The sequence below is a fragment of the Bactrocera oleae genome, chromosome 2 (assembly GCF_042242935.1).
Source record: "Bactrocera oleae isolate idBacOlea1 chromosome 2, idBacOlea1, whole genome shotgun sequence".
In the NCBI taxonomy this organism is placed as follows: Eukaryota; Metazoa; Arthropoda; class Insecta; order Diptera; family Tephritidae; genus Bactrocera; species Bactrocera oleae.
The window spans coordinates 2,966,778-2,991,460 of NC_091536.1; the positions used below are offsets into that span (position 1 = coordinate 2,966,778).

The following is a 24,683-nucleotide window of genomic DNA, read 5'->3' on the forward strand; positions in this document are numbered from 1 at the left end:
AGAAGTACCAATGCAGTGGTTGAATTATTCATCCTCTCGATTGGTTGAGGAATTATTTTAGAAAATATGGAAACTTTTGAACCAGTTCGGAATTTAAGGTTAGGTTATGCAGATTTTCGGTCCTCATTTAAGCTCATTATCAAACCGAATGTACACGTAAGTTGGGTAGGTAAACGGGTAAAATGTTGTTAACTACATTCTCTTATGGAATTTTTGTATACTATCTTGTCAAGATGAAATTAGTTGGGAGAGAATAGTTACAGCTAGCGATGAATAACTTAGAGTATATGAGAGAAATTTTAATAGTTTTATTGTTGAGTGCATTTAAAATAATATCGTTTCTAATTATACCCTAAACACGGTGTATTAAATTTGCCACGAAGTTTGTAACACCCAGAGGGAAACGTCGGAGACCGTATAAAAAATATATGTCAGCATGATGATTTGAGTTATTTCCTAAAGCAATAATGTAATCATAGAAGAAATTGTTCGGTGCAACCGAAATTAACATTTTTTTTTGTTTTTATTTGTTAAAAAGCACAGTGAGGTCGCCTTTTTCGGAAAGCAACTGCCCAATACATTGGATCAGGTAGAAGTAGGGTTAAGTGAATTAAGAATTACTTATAGTGAATCACATGCCATCATCTACTGCTTTTCATTCATCCGATGTAGCTTAATTTTATTTATCAAGAGAGAAGTTTTGGGTTCTCCAACCCTTTTTAGGCAGCTCCAGATTTTTAATTAATTTCTCGATTCTCAGAAATGGTACACGGTATCTATTCTGCAATAGACCTTTAATGTTATAGTTATAATAGCATTAAGGCAGTTCGTAAGTTGTGTGAGTATTGATAAGTGACAGATCCAAATGTGTATATTCTTTTTTATAGTGGCATGTAAAATATAAACTTTTGCCTCGTATGTTTCTGTTTTTAACCGGCTGTACCCGTTTATGTACTTTCAAAAAATATTATAAACGGAAATTAAAGTTTAAAAACATACTTTATCATGAGAGCAAACTATATATGTGGATACCTATATTAAATTATAAAAAATAATGCTAACCGTAGAAACCATATATTATATTATATATGGTATTGTTTTAAGAATCTTTTGTTATGCAATCGAAAGAGACGTTTTCTGTCACTCGTCAGTTTTTGTAAGTCCGTTTAACTATATCACTTTTCTGATCTAGACGTATATATTATCTTTTCTTTCATTACGTTTTTTAACAATTTTTTACTTTTACATGACGGTTTTCTTAATTGGAGGGTTGGAATTTTAGTTTAAAAATAATCATGTTTCAATACATCACCAAAATGCTCGTACCAAATAAAGCAGCCCTTAGTTTACATATTCATCAAGTACATCTAAGTAATCGCCCCCAAGTCGTTCGTGCTTTCGCACTTAAAAATATAGCTATCCTTTATCTTTACCGGGTCCCACACTAACACCGAGTAAATGTTCGCCCGCCATAAGACCGGCCGGTTGGTGCGCATAGTTTCTAATTTGGTGTAGCGAAATCAGTTGGTTTGGAAATGAATTGGAATTATTTTGATTGACATTTTTGTTCTGGAAGCTGATAGCATCATACAGATATGGACGCTGCGCCATGGGATGGTGGCTAAGTGTATTCAAGTGTGGCGGCATTGAATTGATCGGGGTGAACGCAGAATTGCTTGTGGTCTTCGTGATACTCGCCGCATCGTACGGTCCAACAGTGGATGGTGTAGACACTGAAAAGGAAATGTGTAAGCATTTAAGAATATGATCGAGGAAAATATTAATTCACATCAGAAAATACATCGAAGTATTAGATGTGGCAGTATTTAAACGGCTTTAGGCGCTTACTCTTTGATGACAGGATTTTAGGAGTAAGGAAATAATATTGTGGTATATTTCATTACATTCCACATCTAATACTACTTAAATATTATTAATGAAAGTTCGTCATGTACGCCATACAGGGTATGGTATTTATTGTAGTACAATATATAGTACTTACAACCTGAACCTGAATATGAAAATGTTCAGCTATAAAAACAAACTCATCAGCTAATTATAAGGTCAATAAAAAGTGCGAATATAAAATGGCATGCCCTTAATTAAAAGAAGACGTTAAAAAATTACACCAAGGATTTGCCTTCGATCGGCATGAGTAGAGAAGAGAAGCTTGGAAGCTTCAGTTCATTCACTAACGCCCAAAATGTTCCATGAAATATCTTGATTATATGCAAGAAAGCCATAGGATTGCTACGAACCCACATATGTTTTCAGTAGAACATCATCTATGAAATACTTTGCTGCCGCATAAGTAAGAAATATAAGTATATTTTTCATCGGGCAGGAAGCGTTTCTGGAATACGACCGAAGAATTATTCGATGAGAAATGTCAAAAAAGGTTAACACATAACCGGCAGCCCAGACCTCTAGGTCTCACCCATTCGCAATACAAAATGTACTTTTTTATTATTGATTTTCCCATAAAACTGATTTTTTCAGGTAACATATGAGTATACGTAGAAGACGTTTTCTGGTACTATCTACGTTACTAAAATGACTTAATCAATTTCAGGTCGATAACAACGTACTCACCGATTTCGTCCCGACCATTGTCACTCATTCTGTGATGCGTTTGCAGTTCGCCATGTCCGTTTGGTGGCCCACCAGATCCACCGGCTCCGCCCCCGCCACCAGCGCTACTTCCACCACTTGAATTCACATTCGAAAAGTCCATGTGCTGTTGCTGTTGCGGCGGCTGTTGCTGTGCCTGTTGTTGTTGCTGCTGATGATGGTGTTGCTGGCCGCCATGTTGCTGCTGTTGTTGATGATGGTGATGCTGCTGCTGTTGGTGTTGTTGCTGTTGCTGTTGGTGCATGACATCTGTCATATTAGCGGCGGAATCTGGACTGACCTTAGGCCAATATGAATGCTCGGTGGGTGCTATCGACACCGGCGGCAAGCCGAGCGTCTGCCGATTATGTGTATTCGAATTTGGCAAACTACTCACACCCACACCGCCAACACCACCAGCACCACTAGTGCCGCCCGCAACGCTACTTGCCATATTACCCCCGTTCACATTGCTACCAGGCGCGCTGTTGGCACTACCACCTAAAATCGCGCCAGCGCCGGTGACATTACCACTCGCGGTCAAAGCGGCAATCGGTGGTCGCTTGTCCGTGCGTTCTGCATGCTTCTGCATATGCTTCGTTAGATATGTCTCTTGTGTGTACGATTTGCCGCAATACTGGCAAATGTGTGTCTTCAGGTGCTTAGACTCCTTGTGCTTGGGTATATGATCGAGTAAGGAGGGCTCATCCGAGAAACACTTGTAGCAGGAATTACATTTGAATGGTTTGTCCGTTTGGTGACAACGCGAGTGCGACTGCAGATTGGAAAGTTGCGAAAAAGCTTTCTGGCAGCCGGGGTGTCGACACTTATATGGCTTGTCGCCAGTGTGGGTGCGGATGTGTTGCTGCAGATGGGATAGTTGGGTGAATTTGCGCTGGCAAATCTCGCAGCGGTACGGCTTGATTCCTAGGTGGATGCGTGTGTGTTGTGACAGGTAGGAAGAGTTTGCGAACGCTTTGGAGCACTGTGTACACTTGTACGGTTTGGCCTCGCGCATGTGAATTTGTGTGTGCAGCTGCAAGTCCGCTTTCGAGCTGAAAATCTAAGAACAGAAAAAGATTGAAAGCAAACGTATTAGTTGCGAATTGTTAGGGAAAATTAAAAATTTATCTAGATATGTTTACTAAATCTCGTAACTAATATAATTTTTTATCGGCTTTCTAATTTAGAATCCAGTTGAACACATTATCACAGACATAGTAAACCTTAATGTATCTACGAAACACCTTGTGCCCACCACATCTCTGCTTTGGCGATTTGGCGATTTATTTTGGTACCTGATAGTTCTACTAATTGGCTAAGGAAGTGAAACCCAAGGTGCTTTAATTTGAAAAGAACGTGCTTAAGTTATTGAATATCGACAGTGGACAACACCTCATTTTGAAGGCTTAGTTTTGGCGACTTACCAATTCTCACTGTGAGATCCAGCACTCTCGGTCTTTCTGTTTTAGTGCTCGGTATAAGATATAGGCATATACAGAAAAAAATATTGTAGTAGGGCTTACTTTTATAATTTTTAACAATTTGTAGTAGTTTGATCGAACGACGAATATATTAAAAAAATGTATATACTTGTATTTGAAAATTTGTTCTTATATTTTGCTGCTGTAGGCTGTACCGAATGTGAACATATTAGTTTTATAAAATTCAACTATTCAACTGAAAAATGTTAAGATTAGGAGAACAACAAGGATTATCGTAATCTTAAGTACCTTCGCATCTTTGACATCCATATGTCGCGGTGAGCTGGTTGTAGACCCAACACTGCCACCCCCAACACCATCGCTGGCAATATGATGATGGCGACCTGCTGCAGCGTGATGATGGTCCACACTGTTGCTGGTCACAATAATGTGTTGATTAGGATTCGGATAAATCCGCGCTTTGCGACCACGACCGCCGCCACCACCTCCACCTCCACCGCTGCCATTGCCGGAGCCTGCAGAGACGGTACCGCCTCCACTACTGCCACCGTTATTGCCTGCTGTTGCGCCATTCGGTACCGTCGAGCTTACGATCGCATTTGTGTCGACGGTGAGCTTAACAGCAAGCGAACCCCCGCTACCAACGGCATTATTGGTGTTATTGTTGCCGCTGGCAACCGCCACAGCGGTTGATGGCGCAACGCCCGTGGTGGTACTAACTTTCTGTTGCTGTTGCGCAAGCAAATCGCTACCGCTGGCGTTGCTGGCACTAGCAGCCGAAAGCTGCGCGTATTGGGTAGGCAGTTGTTGTTGCTGCTGCTGCGTGGCATGTGGCTGTCCATGTTGCGAGGCCTGCTGATGATGCTGTTGTTGTTGCTGCTGTTGCTGCTGCTGACTGTAAGACAATACCGATGAACGCAAATCGGCGGATGAGTTCGAAAATACGCTTAACGGTCCGAGCGCGACGCGCTCGTTCAAACTGTTGCGTAATTGATCAATGGAGCGATGGACGGCATGTGTATAGTCTCCACCAGCTGGTGGTATTTCGCCAATTAGCGGCGAGTTGTGGTGGTAGTCAAGCCCACCTCCGATTGGGCGGTACTCGATGAGACGGCCTTCCATCTCTGGCTTTCTTATTACCTTTTTACACTGTTTTATTTGTTATTTTAATGAATCGGGCCTTAATTCGCGAGTTTCAATTAAGAATTCAATTTTGCAGAAACTGTAATTACAAATATATTTTATCTCGAGGTCAGAGTAATTGTCTCCGTCACCCTACCGGAAATCTTTTATAAACATCCAAAATTTAACTTCAAAATGACGATCGAAATAATCGACAAATTATTCCAGGTCAATCTCATTCATTTCCCTACGCTGAATATCTTGCAGAACCAAAGAACGCCTCACCATCATGGTAGACCTCTTTAGAGGCGAACACAATATACTTGTACTTAACGGATTATCAATGATCTCAATATTCGGTATAATTCATGAGGTAATTGTGGACTTCTCCAAGAAAACCTTAACGAAAATTTATTTTAATCAAGAATAGAATACGGTACGTCTGGTATAACAAAAGTCTACGTTTATTTATAATATAAAAGTTTATTTGACTCATAGCCAAGGAGACTTGAAAACTGTTCAATGCGGGTCAACCGACATGCGTTGTTATTGGACTAGCGACTTTATGCTATCCTCAGACTTCAAGGGAATACTTTTTGCAAAGTCATTTAGCGACATTGAAGACGTAATCGCCGAGATGGAGGCCTAAAGCAGTGTATGTACTATTTTAAAGTGGTATCGAAAGCATTGGTGTATGGTACCCGGTTTATTGACTTCGATTAGTCAGCTATGTTGAATAATAGAATTGAATTTGACAGAAAAACAAAAAACAAACGTTTGTTTTGGTCGTACCGAAACTATAATACCCATCACATATCCTGGAGAATGACCAGGATGAAGAGACGAGTTTAAATCCGGGTGACTGTCTGTCCGTCCGTCTGTGCAAACTGTAACTTGAGTAAAACTTGAGAATATAAACTTAGCACCGTAGGACGTTTGGTATACCATATGGGCGTAATCGGACCACTCCCACGCCCACAAAACGCCATTCATCAAAAACAAATAAATTGCCATAACTAAGTTCCACAATAAGATACAGGACTGTTATTTGGTACACATGATCACGTTATATAGGAGCATTTGCAGTTTATATTATTTTTTGTAGTGGGCGTGGTCCCGCCCCTAATAGGTTTAATGTGCATATCTCCTAAACCGTTCAAGCTATAATAAAAAAATTCTCTGAGAGCAAGCGTTTTTACAACCTCTATCGACAGTGTGAAAATGGTTGAAACCAGGTGACAACGCCGCCCTCTCCCCATATAACGCTACTGTTAAAAACTACTAAAAGCGCGATAAATCAAGCATTAAACACGTCAGAGACATTAAATTTTATGAGATGACTTTATAGGAAACGCGTTCAAAATTACACAGTGGACGTGGCAGCGCCCACTTTTAGGTGAAAACCCATATCTTGAGATCTGCTCAACCGATTTCAACCAAATTCGGTGCATAACGTTCTTTTCATGTTTCTATGTCATAGTGCGAAAATGGGCGAAATCAGATTACAACCACGCTCTCATACCATTTTAAATTCCATCTGATTCTTTCACTTTCCACTATTCAAATCAAGCAACAATTTCTGTATCGGGGTAAAACTTTGCGTGAATAACGCGTTTAAAGTATGCCACCTTGTGACCAAAAATTGTGTAAATCGAATCAAAACTGTTCAAGCCTCTAGGTACTGAATATGTGCACCCCAGTGCCTATAATTGACTTTTTACTGAAAATATCGGTTAATGTGTAAGATATATAATTGGACTTCATATAATAAAATAAATAAATAAAACTCTCGATAATAGTATGTCTATGTGTCAAAAATAGGTTGAATCGGATCAATACTTCCTTTAATATAAAATTTTGCCAACACCTGAAGTAATTTCCCGGGCTTTGATCCTTGCAAGTTGCGAGAGTATAAAATGTTCGGTTACATTCGAACATAGAACTTTCTTACTTGTTCCAACTGCTTTTTTTTGAGCGCAAAATAAGTATGTACGTTTAATAAAAAATAAAAATATTCATTGATGGATATGTAAACTAGCCCATAACTAAATTGTTTTGCCTTTTTACCATTTCTAAATTCAGTTGTCAAGGTCAGTGTTACGCTAGACGTTAAAAAAATACATGAGAACATACATATTTATGAATATTCGACAAGCAAAAGCAAAAAAAAGTACCTGTACTACCAGCTGCCATATTTCTAAACAAAACTAAGTCAAAAGAAGATCAAAACGCTAAATCTACCATAAAAACACATAGCAAAGAGAATCAACAAATAAATGCAAACACAAACTGTCGCGAATATTTGCGCAGATTCGCAAAAAGTACTAAGGTAATACAAAAAGCCGACAGCGAAATTGTTGATACGAAAAAATAGGTTTAGAAATATTCAAATCCGACGCTATGAATTCAGAATGAATGAATGAACACAAGTGCACCAACACACAAACACTCAAACGCTAGTGCCTATGCTCGAGTGTTTGATATGTTGGCTTACCGGCGGTGTTTTGTTATTGTGTTGGGGCCGACCGCGTTTTGAGTAGAGATTGCGATTAGAAAAAATGTATATATGATGAACACACATACCACACATATGTATGTATTAATATACATATATATAAATATGTATATGGGTTTTTACGCGGAAATATTTAGCATGATATGTATGTACATATGTATGCAAGTGTGTACAAAAACGCTCAACTCTATAAAATTTGCACATTTTATTTGCCGGCACTTGCTTTTTCGCGCCTCTAATTTCTAATCGAACACACAACCCAGTCACTGCCGCATTTTTGCATATGTATGTATGTATAGCCTTGTGGGGCTGCTGTTAGCTGGTGTAGTGAGCGTTTATGTGTAACACAATTTATTGAATTTGACGCACGTGGTGAGATTGTACAATAAATTCTAAATAAAAGTGATTCTAAACAAAAGCGCACACACTCACACATCGTTTATGTGGAACACACAGTCAGCATATATGTATGTACAATATGTATGTTAAATATTATGTGTATGAAAGCACCGCCAAAATACACGTGACATGCCAATAAACTCAGTTGCTGAGGTTGCTGTCGTCGCGTCACTCTCTAAAACATATTCTAAGCAAGACAAAAAAAAATTTGTATTATTTCCTCTAACTTTGTTAGTAAATTGATTATTTCACAACAGTAACATACACGTGTCTATAAAACTGATCAGGAATCCTAAATAAAAGCCAAGGTGTCCACAGTTAACGTAAAATCAAACATTCAGTATTAAATAAATTGACTTAAAATATCACTAATATTAAGCAGATTATGAAACATGAACTTAATATTAAAGAGATAATACAATACAACATGAATTTAATATCTATTGTATTAGCATTACCAATTACATTATATTCTCTCTTTCTCACTTTCGCTCCCTTTCTCTTTATCTCTCTTACTAATAAAAGACATATAAAGGGGTTGCAAAAATTACTTTGCGCTGCCTTGGCGGATAGGGACATCATAAATACCACCACAAAGTTCCTATTTCGCAGTGTTCACTGTAGCCAGTCGACTTATAACTAACGATCCTTCAGATGTGCCTTCAAATCATTTGCACAGCTTTATTTGAACCCAGAAACAAGATTATATTGGAATTTCACCATTTCCGTTGACAAAGTATGCCGGAAAAGGCTAATCTAAATTCCGAGACAGCTGAGATTCGGGGAATGCATTACTTTAGATTATTATTTTTTTAATAAAGCTGCTAAACTTTAACATATTCCTATGTATATCAGTATACAGAGTGAAAAGCCGCCTCAGCACTGACGACAAAACATGTGTGATGATGTGACTTGCGGTGTCATATCGGTGTAGAGCATTGCACAAACCTACAATTAACCGATTCCAAATTTTTCACACATAGTATGTTACATACGTCGGCGAATGTTTTTAGAATATGAAACTACTAGACTACAATAGAATTAGGGAAACGCAAGACAAAAATCTAGTCACTATTAAATTCATATTGATTAAACTTATATAGTTTTGATCACAAATTTGTGTATTGTACCAAAACATTATTAAATGTTTCAAATTTTATCAAAATTATTTACCAGATATTTATGTGTAAGGACTTGTAAATACTATGTATTTCGTGCAACCGAGGTCAAAAGTCCTTTAACCTGAAACATTTTTTAAGTAGAAAAAGTCAAAGCAAATTTTCAAAATTTCAAAATTTACTTTTCATAAAAATGGCGTATAGATTTCTGAGCTTTTATTCTTAGGTTCCGTTAAAACCCAGTTATTTTAGATTCCATTTTTAAGAAACACAAGCAAATTTTTGTCTTGAAAAGTCAGGGGACGTGAAAATGAAATACATATAAATCAATATTAATATGATAGGAATATGGATCTCTGCTGTAGCAATATTTACTAGATCTGTTATTAAGTAATGACGACCCGAATGTGCTTTTAAAAAATTCACACAAAAGGCTCACTGTGCACTCTAAATAAAATGTTGCTTTGCAAACACTATACTTCATCGTTCATGGAATTTTGAAAATATTTTTATAAATACTAGCCGTTTTATAGTTTTTTTTCAATAATATAACTCCATACATAGAAAGAAACAAACGTATATATGTTATGTAGCTAAGTAAGTTTGATTATGCATATACAGTCGCGGTCGAAATAATAGCAGTGGCCAACAAAAAAAAAACCGAAAAAATTTGAAGGCGTTCCGGAGCAGAACACTTTTCATTACATAGCTTATTTATGGCGTTGAGGTTAAGCGAATGATTAGGTTTCGACATGATTCCAACTGTACTGACTCAAAACTACTTTTAGGTAAATTTGTTGGTGTATTTGGTATCATTTTCCTATAGCAGTAGCAATTTTGGGCTACTTTCCATTTGGCAAACAACAACATGGCTTATATACATATTTATATACACAAAGGTTAAGAGATATTATAGACTAACTCTATTATAGGAAATATTGAAGACTGCCAAAACATTTGTTGGATTTTGTTTAACAATGTTGATTCAATATCGACGAGTATAACTTATGAACTCTGTTCTATTATATACTTATGTATGTACAAAAATGCTTTTCACCCGTGCAAACTTTATTGTGCATTTCGAAGCTGCCTGGATTTGAGCAAAATTCAGATGAGAAGCAAGATTTAAAAGTTATGGTATTTTTATGGACTTCTAGCATTCAAATCAAACCCACACAACAGTTTCGAATATTGACTACACTAAAAACAGGACCTAAAACGCTTTTATATGTACATATGGAGCCTAAGAGATCTATGCTCGAGATTATACGCTTAAGATCTTTGGTTTCAAATAGTATTTATTTTATTTTATTTGATATTAAAATTTTGGTTTGGTTTTAAATAATGCGGTTGCTTCCATTATTTTGACCACGGCATTAGATGAAAGTCTGTATGGCTGTAAGTCTGTATAATAATGATGATTGTGTTAGAGTTTGACAGCATCTATGTATGTACCAACAAATATACGCTTTTATAGGTATTATGTATAATTAAACGTATTTTTTAAAATTTTTCATTATTATTTTCTGCATAGCAAATATTTTTAATGTTGCTTCCTTACATAAGTCCGAATTTCATTTGCTTTTTTACTTTAATTATAATTATTATTTTTCCTTTGTTTAATTTGGTGTGCTGTATTAATTAATTACTTTTATTATCTTATACACATACATACAAAGTATTTTATTAGATACATACAAAAGTGTCAGTAAGTATATGCCCTGTAGTGAAACTCGCCTATTCTTGATTAAAGAAACAAGAAGAAACGCTAACTTCGATTGCATCGACGCTATAATACCCTTCACAAATGTCAAAGATTCCTTAAAGAACTTTATTTTGACCGGTCAGTTTTTATAGTAACTATATGTTATAGGGCGCCGATCTGAACAATTTCTTTGGAGATTTCACCGTTGTCTTGGATTAAAATGCCAAGCCCATGCCATATTGCTTGAAGATATCTCGTCAAATAAAAAAAGTTTTCCATACAATCACTTGGTTCGAATCGTCCAACAATATGTTATAGTGGTTCGATCACAACAGCTCATCATGTTGATCATTTATATATGTTGATCATTTATGTATGTATTTCATAGGGTCTTCGAGTACTATATTATTGAAAGAATCAGATATGTGTGGGCTATCCATTTAGCCCACAGGTGCACATGCCTAATGCAATCCCCTGTACTAAATCACAGTTTTATTTCTTAATTTAATTCGTAGTTATGGCATTTTATATGTTTTCGATTAATGGCGTATGGTAGGCGTGCCAGTGCTCCGATTACGCCTATCTATTAACTTGTTGTTACTTTTTCGCCAAGGAACACGTGTACAAAGTTTCCTTAAGATATTTTAATTTTTACTCAAGTTACAGCTTGCACGGGCAGGCGGACGGACGGGCAGACAGTCACCCGGATTTCAACTTGTCTCTTCATCCTCATCATTTATATATGTATAACCCTATATCTAATTCGATTAGTTTTAGGTGATACAAACAACTGTTAGGTGAACAAAACTATTGTATTATACTCTGTAGCAACATGTTGTAAAAGTATAAAAATTTGAGAAATTTAAATAGTCAACAAAAGTGGGATGTAGTTCTATATAAATGCTAAATACTTCAACGACTTGACACAAAAAATTCGCTTTACAAAATATGAAGTTAGACAGTTTTCTAATTAGAATTAGTCGTATGTATCATTCAGTTAGAGTGTTTAACACTTATATATTATATGCATACTTTATTATCTCAAAAGAACCGCTGTTTGTTAAACAGTCTGATTTTGAAAAATCCGATATTTGTGTTTTTGACAGAGAGACCGAGGAGTAATCATCCATAACTTTGACATCAGAATCATACGTCAAGTACAAGTAAAGTCGGAATACAATTAACTACAAATCTAAACACAGATCAAGCGCAATGGGAAGATTATCGTGGGAGATTATCGCAAGGTACAATTAAAACAAATCCTGTGGTATCTTTAAAAGTGGAAGAATATATGCTGCTCATGCCGTTTTCTACCAGTTAATATTCATCAAAGGAAAATGATAAATAATGAAGTGAAAGACAGAAAATGACTAGTCCACTGTAAAAGTAAAATATCTGTATATCGTTGACGATGTTTGACCTATGGAGAGATAGAAATAAGATTTATAACCAGCTCAGTAATATACTGCGGGCTTAGATTAATAAAGGAATTAGGTTATGAGGTCGATCCTAACAGGGATCTCACTTAGATAGATCAGAACGCCGGTCCGTTGTGTTATATACAACTCCTATATAAAAGATCATAAGACCTTACAAATCGACAAGAGCGAAGGTAAGACTGCCGAGAAGTTTCAAGCTCAATCTTGAAAAGGATGGACAATGAAGGAGAAAATGGAGTAATAAAAGATTTACTTACACGAGAAATGTTTTGATGGGTGTTTTTGCCGTCGATTCTGTTCAAGAGTTTTTCATTTAGAGGAAAAAAATTAAAAGTTTGGAGATCTACATAATGGAAATTATTGTATGATTTTAGAGCTATTAACGGAATTCGATCCTTTTCTAGCTCGTTATATTAAACAATCTGATCATCAAGACCATAAGAGATGAGTGCATTCGCGAAATGGGTGATAAGTCCTAAAACAAGTTTGAGTCGAGATAAAAATCATTTTTCCTAACCATCGACTCAACACCGGATATAGATTTTGGAGTCAGGTGAACAATGTGAATGACTTCTCAAATTTGTGCCTTGACCGGGACATAAAGCTGAAGAAATGTTTTTTTTTTACCATTACTTCAGATCTGAAGACACTGGGCATAATATTAGAGACTGTCGTGGATAGTCACATGATAAGGCCGCGAATCGTCTACATAAGCTTGTCGCTTTTCCACGTTGCTCTAAGAAAACTACGCTATTTTTTAGTAAACTCCATACAAAGCATTAAAAGGGTAAATTTTACACGTTTGTCAGCTAGAGAGGAGGCATGTGAAAGTGTAGTGTTGTAGTGTATCTAGACTTTGCAATCAATGAAGGATGATTGTACCGAAAAGTCTGTAACGCTGTAAGAAGCGATAGAATTTTTTATAGTTCAGGCGTACACTTTCACAGCCATCTTCTTCTAAAAGAATTTTGATAAAACCATTAAAGAGCAAGCGAGAACATAATTTAGAACACGTATCTCCAAACTGGGATATAATACTTTGTATGGCTCTATGGTCAACAGCAATCATTTGTTCAGGTTGATTAGCCCTCAGCCGCAAATCTAGAAATCCGCTGCTGCTGTCTACTGTGATCCTTTATACCAAATTTAAGTTTTAAAGCTAAATTTGTGGTTCAGTTATAGCTTTTGCCCATCTGCAATACCAACGTAGAAAAAAAATCATTCGGCCATGGCTCTGATTAACCGGGTCCTGTTAATTAAATAGCTCAATTATAAGCTCATTACCACCTTTTTCCTCCTGTGATACATAAATCAGACGCTTCCACTCTAAGTAATAAAAGCTTGACCAATCTTTGGAAAAGCAGTTAGCTTTGTTAAATAAACTATTAATATAACCGTATTACCCGTATTCACTTCAAAACCACAAACAGTTTTTTTTTAACGTTAGGTTCTTATCAGAAAATACAAGTATAATTTTAGTCTATGCTTGTACCTCGCAAAATATTTTCTTTACTTAAAAATCAAGCAAAAACAAAATTAACTGGGACACCAAAAGCTTAACGAAAAACTCAGTTTATTATAATGATTCACGGCCCATCGTTTATTTTTTTTACAATTCACTAGTAAAATAGTTAATTTTAAGCAAATCACTAATGTTGTTATTTCTGGCTCGATCATCCGACACTTGAGCAAAAACGTTGTTTGCTTTACGCGCGCCTTTGGATTACTGATCTGCCGAGTGAAGGCATCCTTGCCATTTGGTCATGCCAGCGACGCACGCATAGCTGTCGCTTATCCTTCCAACTTACTCATGATCACACCTGCAATCTTAGCTTTGCTTCACACACACCACACCTGTTGCAGACGTTGGCTATCATACTTTTACGCTAGTTCTGATTCATTCCAGTGTATACTCACACTTTCACTCGATACTCTGTTATAATATTTTTGCACAACAGCTGTTGCTATTATACCGAAAACAAGCACAAAAGAAGCGCAAAGAAGAATTGGTTAACTGTAGTAGAAAACGGTACTTCGGCATTCTTCACAGCCTATCAAATTACCGACGCTAACATATTTTCCTGGACTGCTTTCAATGCGTATGCCTCGACCTGAGCTGCTATTTTTGTTTGTAAGTTGTTGTTGTCTACAAAAGCTCTGGGATACTCTTTGGGTGTTCCAGCTTGTTAACAGATTTGTCATACGACAGACGCTGCAACTGACACATTATCCATGTGATCATTGGTGGCGCCATGCGCTTCTCCAAACCATGAAGGAATTGACCTGTATTCGTCGGAAGGTTGAAACATTTGGAGACGGTGGAAAAAATATTTGGGAATAAAAGAATTCACATAAAACAAAACGCAATAAAAAAATTTTATTAACTCATCAAACTTTCGAACAATGAATTGATTTTGGATTTTGATATGCAGTGTAATGTTTCATAGCGATTTATCGCTTTAGCGGAGATTTACGTCCATAATACATCGAGTAGTAATTCTGCGGTTAACACACTCGGCCACTGGACCACAGTTCTTCCAGTGGGAAGTGATTTTTACTATACTTTGCTTCATAATCCCAAAGGATCCGAAAATTTCTGTTTTCGAACTAATCACTAAAAAAATATACAAAATGGTATACATCGAATTGAAGATATTCTGAAGGTCTTTTTTTAAGTTTTTTTGTAATGCAGCCCCTTTTAAAAAAAAGTAAAAAAAAGAATATATCGACATATGTAGCGAGTATAAGATATTTATGTAAGCTCTGTGAGAATTAATCGGGCAGTCTCCCAAGCTATGTACCCAACTGTCAAAAAAGTCAAACTAAACAAAATAATAAGAACTTAGAAAATATTTTTTCTATTCATTACAAGACTAAAACTTATAGAGTGTTCAACAACTTTTTTTTAATGAGAAGAAGTTTTATAGGTTCAACATCGGGGTACAACATTTATTGCTCCTTGTGTGGCCTTTGAAATCTGCTGAAGCATAAGACATCAATTAAGAGTTCATAATTGGAAAACTATTCAGAGAGTGTTCTGCATTTATGTATTATATTTCCTGCTGTTTTGCAGGGTTCGGTACAAGCTCCTTTTTAATTGCATACATATATTCCGACCTACCTTGACATTCACTTAGTTTTCTCTAGAAGTAAGACATTTATAGAACATATTAATCTAGGATGCAGGATTATTTTTTGTAATCGAGTGGTAAAAGAACACTCACCTGAGTCCGAGGGCATTTTAGGCAAACTTTTAGTTGTTAGCAAATTTCTCAGCATTAATGAGGATAACGTCGAAATATGACATGTGAGTTGGTTTTTTTAAACAAGCTTTTTATAATCAGAAGAAAAAAACGAGGTTTGTGTTTGCTTTGCATGAAGTTTGCCAATTAATTGAGAAATATTTTGCTTGTTGCGAAAGAAAATAAAAAATTATTGAAAACGTCAGCTTTCGTTATCACAATGGTGACAACTGAGGAAGTTGCTAAATATATTATATAGTGGTTATATTGCCATGTACTAAGTACATATTTAGGGAGTGTAGAAATCATCGACCAATCTGTTGAATTGATGCCAAACGATATTTTCGAGAAAGTGCGATAAGAGGTTTTAAGTAAAGACATTTCATGTAAATATGTACACTTATGCTGTTTGCATGAAAGGTTTTACTATTTTATTATTTCACTGCATTCATTTAGTGTTTTCAGAATTAAATTTCATTTCATAGTTGCAGCAAACAAAAATAGTAGAGATCTAGAAAAATACGTTGGATTGATCATTCTATATAGAAATATGTTAAAATAGTTTTTAATTTTGTTTTTAATAACATAATTTCGTTGAAAACATGGGTCAAAGGAAATTTGTTTTGATTCGATCCAATAGAAATGTTGCGATCTTGTGCTCTCAGAGAGATTCCGATGCTAACACGACGATTGTCAACCGCTGTTTCTTTAACTTTTTAGATGTTATCGTCATTAACAGACGTGGAAGGACGACTCGTATGGGGTTTTCGTTGACTTTTCGAGTTTCACTGAATGCTTTGGGTACTTGTGTTCGTGATAAAGTGGACTGCCCAAAACACTTCTGCTACATTTTAAACGATTTCGTAACCGTAATATCGTTGGAAACACAAAATTTCAGTTAAACTCGTTGTTCTTTTTTTTCGTGGTACAAATCGGCAGACAGTTTCCAAACATACATTAATTGACATATGGGGATTAAGCTTCACATAAACATAAAAAGGTTGTACAAATCTAGGAAAAGAATTTTCATCGACTCGATTTGCGCGCGCAGTTTAAATGGATCAGTTCGGGTCTAGTGGTATGTTTATAAAAAGTCTTCGGAATTTTGGAACCGTTAAGAAACCTAGATAAGAAAAATCAGTTTGTTAATTTTCCAATGGCAATATAAGATGATATCTCGAAGCGAAAAGTTTAGGAATATATTTTTTAATACTGTAAATTGGTTTGAAGAAGCTAAATATGCTTCATTATTGAAAGAGTTCATCTCTGAAATTTTTTTCAAATTCGAAAAAGCCACTGATTATAAAGTAAGTGTCTTAATAAAACTTATTACTTGAAGAAAAATTATTTCTGTCTTTCAGCTTAAGTGCGATTCCTTACTTCTTCTACTTAGACAATAATTCAAAATAATCCGAAACTGAATAGTTCTCTTCCAACTGTTGACGCAAACACAAACAAACTTACGACTTGAGAAAATCTAAACCGACCATTGTGGGCACACACACTCAAACAAACAAAACCACCTCGTCACCGATTATCAGGCAAATCGCAAAGAAACACTTGTAGGATACTTGCGAAAAATGGCTGCAAAGAAATGCACACACACAGACATACATCGTTCAAGCAAAGAAAATTTACTTGCCGCATCGCAAGCTTGGAGCAAGTTAGGTAGTCAAGGTGCATATACTTCCAAACATATACAAATATACACAAATTTTCTTCAAATTTTTTACAACAATAACAAATATCCATAGATATGCGGAAGCAAATATTAAAATTTGTGAGCATTCGTTTGTGTGAGAAGTGTGTGTTGTGGCGCAAGAGGCGCGACGCAGGTTGAAGGTCACTATTTGGCGGCACTCTCACGTTTTTCCGCTTTCTTTCCGCGGCAAGAAATCAGCACAGCGAAAGAGCAAACAACTGGTGCAACAACAACACTGAATGATTTCTTCTTCAACCGAAGTGAAGAAGCGCTTTCGGAGCACTTCCGGCACAGTTCAACAATTTTTTCAAACGAAACCACCACTTGCACGAAGCGGAAGAAAATAACAACAACACCGGCTTTTATAAAAAATGTTGTTACCAATTTATTTTAGTACACAATTTATTATTATTTAATTTTCTTCTTATTTTTTGGCGCGTTTGCTGTCTTAGGAGACACGCGGTGTAAGAGCGGCAATTGCTGCTGCAGCGAAACGCGCGCGCAACCGACAACAACGACGCGCTCCTGCGAATGTCGCGAACAGTTATGTTGTGACTTTGCCAGGCGCCAGCTGCTGGCAGTGGCCTGTTGTTACTAAACACGCGCGCTCTAAAATCTTGTAGATGCGTGCTGGACGTGCGCTGCGTATGATTTGTTACACGCAACTTGCAAGTAATTGCAACCACTACTGCTGCACAGCAATGAAACGTTAACGCACCGGTGATATTATTACGCGGCCAGCTGTGTGAAGAACCGGGCGGCAATAGGCGGCGCGTAATTTTTATGCGCTGTATTTTAGTGGCGCTTAGTGATAATTTTTTAAAATAATTTATTTCTTGTTATTGCAATTGTTATTGTTGTCATCGTCAATATAGTGCGAGTTGCGTATTCGAAGCGTTGTACAAATGCGAAAGTGCGGCGCGCTTCGAAGCGTCACACAGCATACGAGAGCACGATCCGTCACCAATGTAAAAACCCAACTAAAGCGATGATGAAAAAATCTGAAACAATATATTTTTTGGGGGGCCCGACACACACATAAAGATGTGCACGTTGGGCAGACAGGAAGAGCAGTGCACACTAACACAGGCCGACACACACACACACACACACACCCAAACAGATAATTACACCCCCGCGCGCACACTCTGCCATTGATGCAGCGCCAAAGCTAAGAGTGCCACAAAATACGAAAAAATGCCAAAGAGCAGCAGCAACAGCAACAGCAACGGCAACGGCAATAATGGCGGCAGCGCTGTGCACGCACACAGGCGACATGAAAGGCGAAAAAAGTAAATATAAAAATTCAAAAAGGACGAAATAAAAATAAAAACGGAAGGAAAGAAATGTAAAAAACACAGTTAGGCAGACTGAGGCGCAGTTAGCGTCGCAGTTGCTGCCGCAGCCGGCCGCAGCTGATGATGATGTTGCTTGCTTAGGGTTGTTGTTTGGTGTGAGCTGTGTAGATGGTGGGGCGGTGGGCGCAGCACAGCTGGCGCACGGTTGTTTGGGTGGTTGTGCTAGCGGCGCATACGGTTGTGTTATTGATGAAGGCCGTTGATGTTGGCCACTCTAATAGTAATGGACGTGGTGGTGTTGCTGGCGCGCCAGCCAACGTACTTACATCCCTACAAACAAGCAGGCGTAGTTCGGAGTTTTTTGTTGAAAGCGCTTATGAAGCGGACAAAAACGATTCGACAGCAACACAATGGTGGCAGCAATGAAAAGACAATACCAACAAATGTATTGCAATAAAAACAACAAGTAGCAACAACAACAATAATTCATCAACTATAACGCATAAGTGTAAATGTTGCTGCTAACAGGCGGAATGAGCACTTTTGTTGTCGCAGCTTCATTAGCAGTTGCCAGCGCCGTCAATGTAGCGGTCATTACCGTTATTCTAATGTCATACTTTCAGCTCAATGCCATTATCACTACGAGCGTGTGCTTCTTCATTATTCTTCTATGCACCGCATTTCATCACTTATCTTTCATTGTACGCGCATTCTTGTAGATTAGTCAGAAGAAAGATCTTCTTAACATCGAATTTGTCAGTTTTTCAGCACGGCGTCTAAGCATTAAAGAAATGGTGATTATTGTAATGCAATTAAGCATAACATAACATTTAGCATAATGCCGTAGCATCTCCAAGGACTCAATTAATTGATTTACACGTTTGTTTGGGCAGTTTCTTTATTTTCCGAAGTACGCCTATGTATATTATGTACCATATACGTATACGGAAATTAGTAAGCAGTCAAACTCGAAGAATTACTTGAAATATTACGAATAATGCGAAAATCGGTTCATATATTTATTATTTTGCTTTATTTCATTTGTTTTTCTATTCGCCTACGTTACTCTCTGCGTCTCTGCGTCTCCATATTGGCAGTCCACATAACCTGCTTTGACTCGGGCAGGTGCTATTGATGCCTGTCTTTTTCTTGTTATAACCTCACTTGTAGTTTAAGTGAGGTCAGGTATATTGATTCAAGATTTGAAGTAAATAAATTTTAATCCCAAATATATGCATTGCCCAGACATTACTTCGGTGATTACTCCGTTGACTTATACGGGACGATAACCCATGCCAACTTTCGTAAAGATATCTCGTCTAATAAAAAATTTTTCTATACAAACACTTGATTCCGATCATTCAGATTGAATGACCGCTGTATGCTATAATGATCCGATATCGAACGTTAAGACAAATGAGCAGTTTCTTGGGAAGTATAGGACGGGAGCAAATGTTCAAATTAATGTCTCAAAAACTGAAGGTCTAGTTCGCATATATACGGACTTTTTTACTTGAGACACTCAATAGACTCCTAGTCGCAAACTGAGTAAACATTATCCGATACTGTTCTTATTACTCTATGTGTTCTATTGCTTCTATGTGAAGAAATCGAAAAAGCAAAAGCATTGGCAAGCGCTGGTGCGGACGGCAACACTAGTTCGTAGTAGTGTGGATAGTTGAAAGACTATCTTAGGTAAGTGGATATTTAGTAATATATAGGTTTAGGGTAGTTGGACTTACTTGGAAGCTACTTGTAGCCACTACTTATGATTCTATTTCGCTTACATATTTGAAAATTTGAGATTAAGAAACACCAAGATCAGTTTCTAGAAGTAAAAAGCAAAAACCTTGCGAAAAATGTATCTTCGACGATAGCAAGAATAGCCAGGCGCTAAGGCGGAAACTAATAAAGTTATTAAGAAGGACCAAGAAGTTGATGTCAGTCACAAGAAGATACGAAGTTTCGCAAAACCAATGATCTGTAAGTCAGAAGGGTAATAAAAAAACCATGAAAACATCGTAAGGCCCATTCAAAATTCACTAAAAATTATGAACATTTTACCGTTGACGACTGGATAAAAGCCACTTGGTCCGATGAAGTTAAAATTCTCCGCATATGAACGTGGATTGATAAGAAAATTGATGTGCAGAATCACAGCCTACGAGTATGTCAAACAACGAAATTTGGTGGAGGCTTACTCATGGCGTCGGGATGTTGACTGTTGACCTACACAATACTCGGACTTCCACCCTATAGAGCATATTTATACCTATAACGAAATTTTTTAAAACGAAAATTTTTTTTAGTAGTCGAAGTTCGCAGACCACCAACGAACTATGGGAGCAAACTCTTATAGCATGGCAAAATATCAGTCTAAATATTTTGGAAAATCTAGTTAAAAGGATTATAGCAATAAAAAGTCTCGTGGATAATATACAGAATATTAAAATTGAAAAATATAAGTCAAGGGACTAAAATGTTCACGCTAAGAGTTTTATATAATTCGTTGTTATGAAATAAATTTCTTTAATTTGACGAATTTATTTCCTAGTTTGGCTTGCGTATTGATATGCCTTTTAGTATATGTACATATTTTTAAAATATATGCTTTATAAAAAAAGATATTCTCGTTTATTGTTTATCGTTTATTTATATAGTTATTTTTAGAGTTTGGTTTAGTCCTTATTTTCTATTTTATTCTATTGCTCATCAGTTGTTGCAAATTGGGGCAAATATTTTGAAATATATCTCACTAGTATTCTCATATGAATTTTAATCGATACAGTAATATTATCGATAAAAATTGAAAAAATTTGGAACTAGTTTATTTTTTAATGCAACCTTAATCTTACTAAATAAATGCAGGGCTGAAAATGATTAAATCAATAAATTTATTTTTGAAGCTCTAGCCAGAAGTTCGAATTCCACTCAAAGATTAGAAACTCACGAATGAAAATTACGCATCCAATTCACCGCTTTAACTTAAACCACCAACAGGTATAATTTAGGAAACAAATAAACAGAAATGTAAATATACTTGTGTAAATAAATTTCCAACCCTTTCGAAAATAAACGCTCGCACACAATCCTAAAGTTCACGACTTCAACGAGCTAGCATTACTCGCGCTGCCGTTGTTATTGTCGCACCTTGCAGCAGTTATACGACATAAGTTTTTGCTAAGATTTTTCCAAATACATTTAGACATATTCGCCAGTTTTTCTACCACAGCTCTCAAAAGTATCCTTCATCAAAAACACATCCTTCGTCAACTTCATCATCACCTTCCACAATGTTATTATCTACATTGGAGCGCTGCTTGGTACTACAACAAACCTTTACTGCCTTTTCCGTAATTTTTCAATTCGTTCTACTCCTTTTACATTCACTACCTTACTCTTTTGAAATACCTAGCCAACGGCATTTCTCGACCCACCCACTAAACTCCTTCGTCGCTTACATTTTTCTCCGATTTCACTGAGAAAAAATTCAAAAGCGCATTTTTAAATATTTTCTACCGCTTCATCCACACTCAGAGCACAGACGCATCCGCCTCTTGCCGCACCAACGCAGTAAACCCGCTAGCCGAATGGCTCGACACCCACCAACTGCTCGAGCTACAAAATTTGCTGAATAAAACCAACAACACAGTAAGCATAGTATTCAAAGCGAGAACAACCCCAAGGTATTGTATGCAGGTACCTTTGTGTGTGTGTGCGCGTGTGCGGTTGTGTCAAGTTATTCAAAAACCATAAAAAAAAATTTAGGCCGGCATCATGTCAAAGCCAAATCTCCTGTTGTCTAGCAATGCCAAACACCACTCCAGCTCAGCGAATGCCACACCACAACTACACATTTATGCACTAATACAGAAAATAAGAAGAATCTAACATCAACAAAGCGCAGCAGTGGCGCGCTCGTCTGTTGCACTACCGCTCGTTCGTCTCACCGGCTTTCTTTAGAATAAAAAAAGAAAAAGGTATAAAAATCAGCTATCTGGCTATGAAAAAAATCAAAAAGGAGTTGCAGCAGCAAGGCAAAGGCAACGACACAGTTAACGGCGATGGCAAAGCCTTAAAACTCAAAAAATAGAAAAAAATACATCAAAAAGTCGCACACAAGCACAGGAAAAAATGTTTTGCATTCTAATTTTTTTGCAGCGCGCGCATTTTTCCCCAATGTGTACAATCACCATCGGCACCGCTCCCCACCATTTGCGCCGTTAACCATTCATCTGTGCCATGCTATGCCATGCCATCCATTCACAATACAACACACGGCTCACCTCGTCGCAGGCGAGAGATGCGTTCAACTGTCTATCGGCGCTTTACACCAACACCAATACAATTGCCAGCTCAGCTAGCCGAGCACCTATACATATATACGAGCCTCACTCCACAGACTGTGCTGACGATGGTGTTGGTGGCGATGGCGCTTGCTGTCAACCCACTGCTAGTCGTACTCCAACGGCCTCACCATTAGAAGTACCGAAACCGATTGCCGACTGAGTGGCCGACAAAGCACGGACTGGCTGACCGCACGCATGAACAGTGGGCTACTACTGATGGTTTCTTGAAAGAAAAATACTTAAATGTTTAATAAAAGAAATAGTTTTGAAAAAAAAATGTTAAGACTTGCTGGTAGTAACAGAGTTACTGAGCGAAGAATGAGTAATTTGTGGACTCAGCAAAGTCAAAAACTTTAACTATATAAAGTAGTTATTTTGGTTTAAAAGCTAATCCTTAAGTAATGTTTATATTAAAAAAAAATCATCTGGAATTTATGCTTTTAGGACAGTACGGTCAATATTCATTGTCAATGCGAGCCCAAAGGACTCCGAAAATGGATATTTTTAGAGAGAAAGTGTGTATAATGGTGTTTTTGAAAGCTACAGGGAAGTTTACTCAAGTTTACTTCACTGACGTAATCGAAAACATTATTATTATTAAAAGTTGAGTTGAAGCTTTAAAAACTCAGTTAAAAGATTGAAAGCTCAGCGTGATATTTGGCAAACTATTTTGTTAGTAAATTTCTTTACTTCAAGATTTGTAATGTAAAGTTACCAAAAATACTTACACATATCTAGTTTAAATGGCCCACTACCGTCCAGTTAAAAACCATATTGGCCAGCAAACTGCTTACCAGCTTTTTGACAGTAATCGTCCAAATCTTTGGAATCGAACAAATTATTATAAGTGACTAAGGCACTAAACCGGAAAGTACGACAGGTTTGCCTCCACGCGGTATATCCTGGGGAATGCCAAATTACTTGCGGCCTTCACGGCCTTGTAGAACTCCTACGGACCATTGACTCCTGACCGACACGAAATATACTTAGGATTACGTACTCGGATTTGGTTTAAACGTGGGCTGGTAGTCGAGGTATCCTGTAGGGATAAAAATCTGCAAAAATGGCTGTTGGATTAATACCACGACCCGTTAAAATCCTGACAGGCCTCAGAGTACGTTCCCCTCCTGTCCTCATTAAGTTCCATATTAAACTTGTCTGTGTGCCTGACCACAGCGGAATCGTCGAAACTGCAAAGCCGATGAACTTGCAATTCGGGCGCTGAATTTATGGGTCTCGCGCGAGCTTAGCAAGCGGTGGTCAGCAACCAGCACTTGAGGGGTTGCGAAGGGTACTGGTCCAGAGTGGAACGTAAAAGATCCATTGAACTAGTAGTTCTTAGCAAGGTTAACATCGCTGTATTGATAGGCCCTCACACGTTAGAAATCAATTAGAAAAACCGCATTTAAAAAACGTTCAATTTAAAACTGAAATACTAATTTATTCATAACAAAATGATATGGTAACCAACTCCAATTATTATTATTTCTGTTTTGCATGTCAGATGTCAAACACGTCACATAACCTTATTTAGACTAAATATTTGTAAACTATTTTAAATTGTTGCATTATGTACGCCAATGAAAATGAAATCAATTTGACTATAATTCATGAATATTTTAATATAATTTTAAATCATACAATAGTTATTAGCCCCATGTAGGTATTTGGCCCAATTTCTGGAGCAAGGCAATTTTATGCCGCATGTAAATGCCTAACTGACTTATATGTAATTATTT

At 37.1% G+C, this 24,683-nt stretch overlaps 1 protein-coding gene across 2 annotated transcripts in view; it reads right to left on the reverse strand.

Moving 5' to 3' along the window:
• Nucleotides 1-1,179: 1,179 nt before the first annotated feature.
• The window catches only part of rn (rotund), a 134,943-nt gene continuing 111,439 nt past the window's right edge, over nt 1,180-24,683 (reverse strand). For both annotated transcript variants that reach the window (XM_036373657.2, XM_036373656.2), the window contains exons 6-7: nt 2,593-3,673; nt 1,180-1,733 (exon numbers count right to left, since the gene is read on the reverse strand). In XM_036373657.2, the coding sequence (XP_036229550.2) occupies nt 1,417-1,733; nt 2,593-3,673 (1,398 nt within the window). In that variant the 3' untranslated portion in view covers nt 1,180-1,416. The remainder of the gene's footprint in view (nt 1,734-2,592; nt 3,674-24,683) is intronic.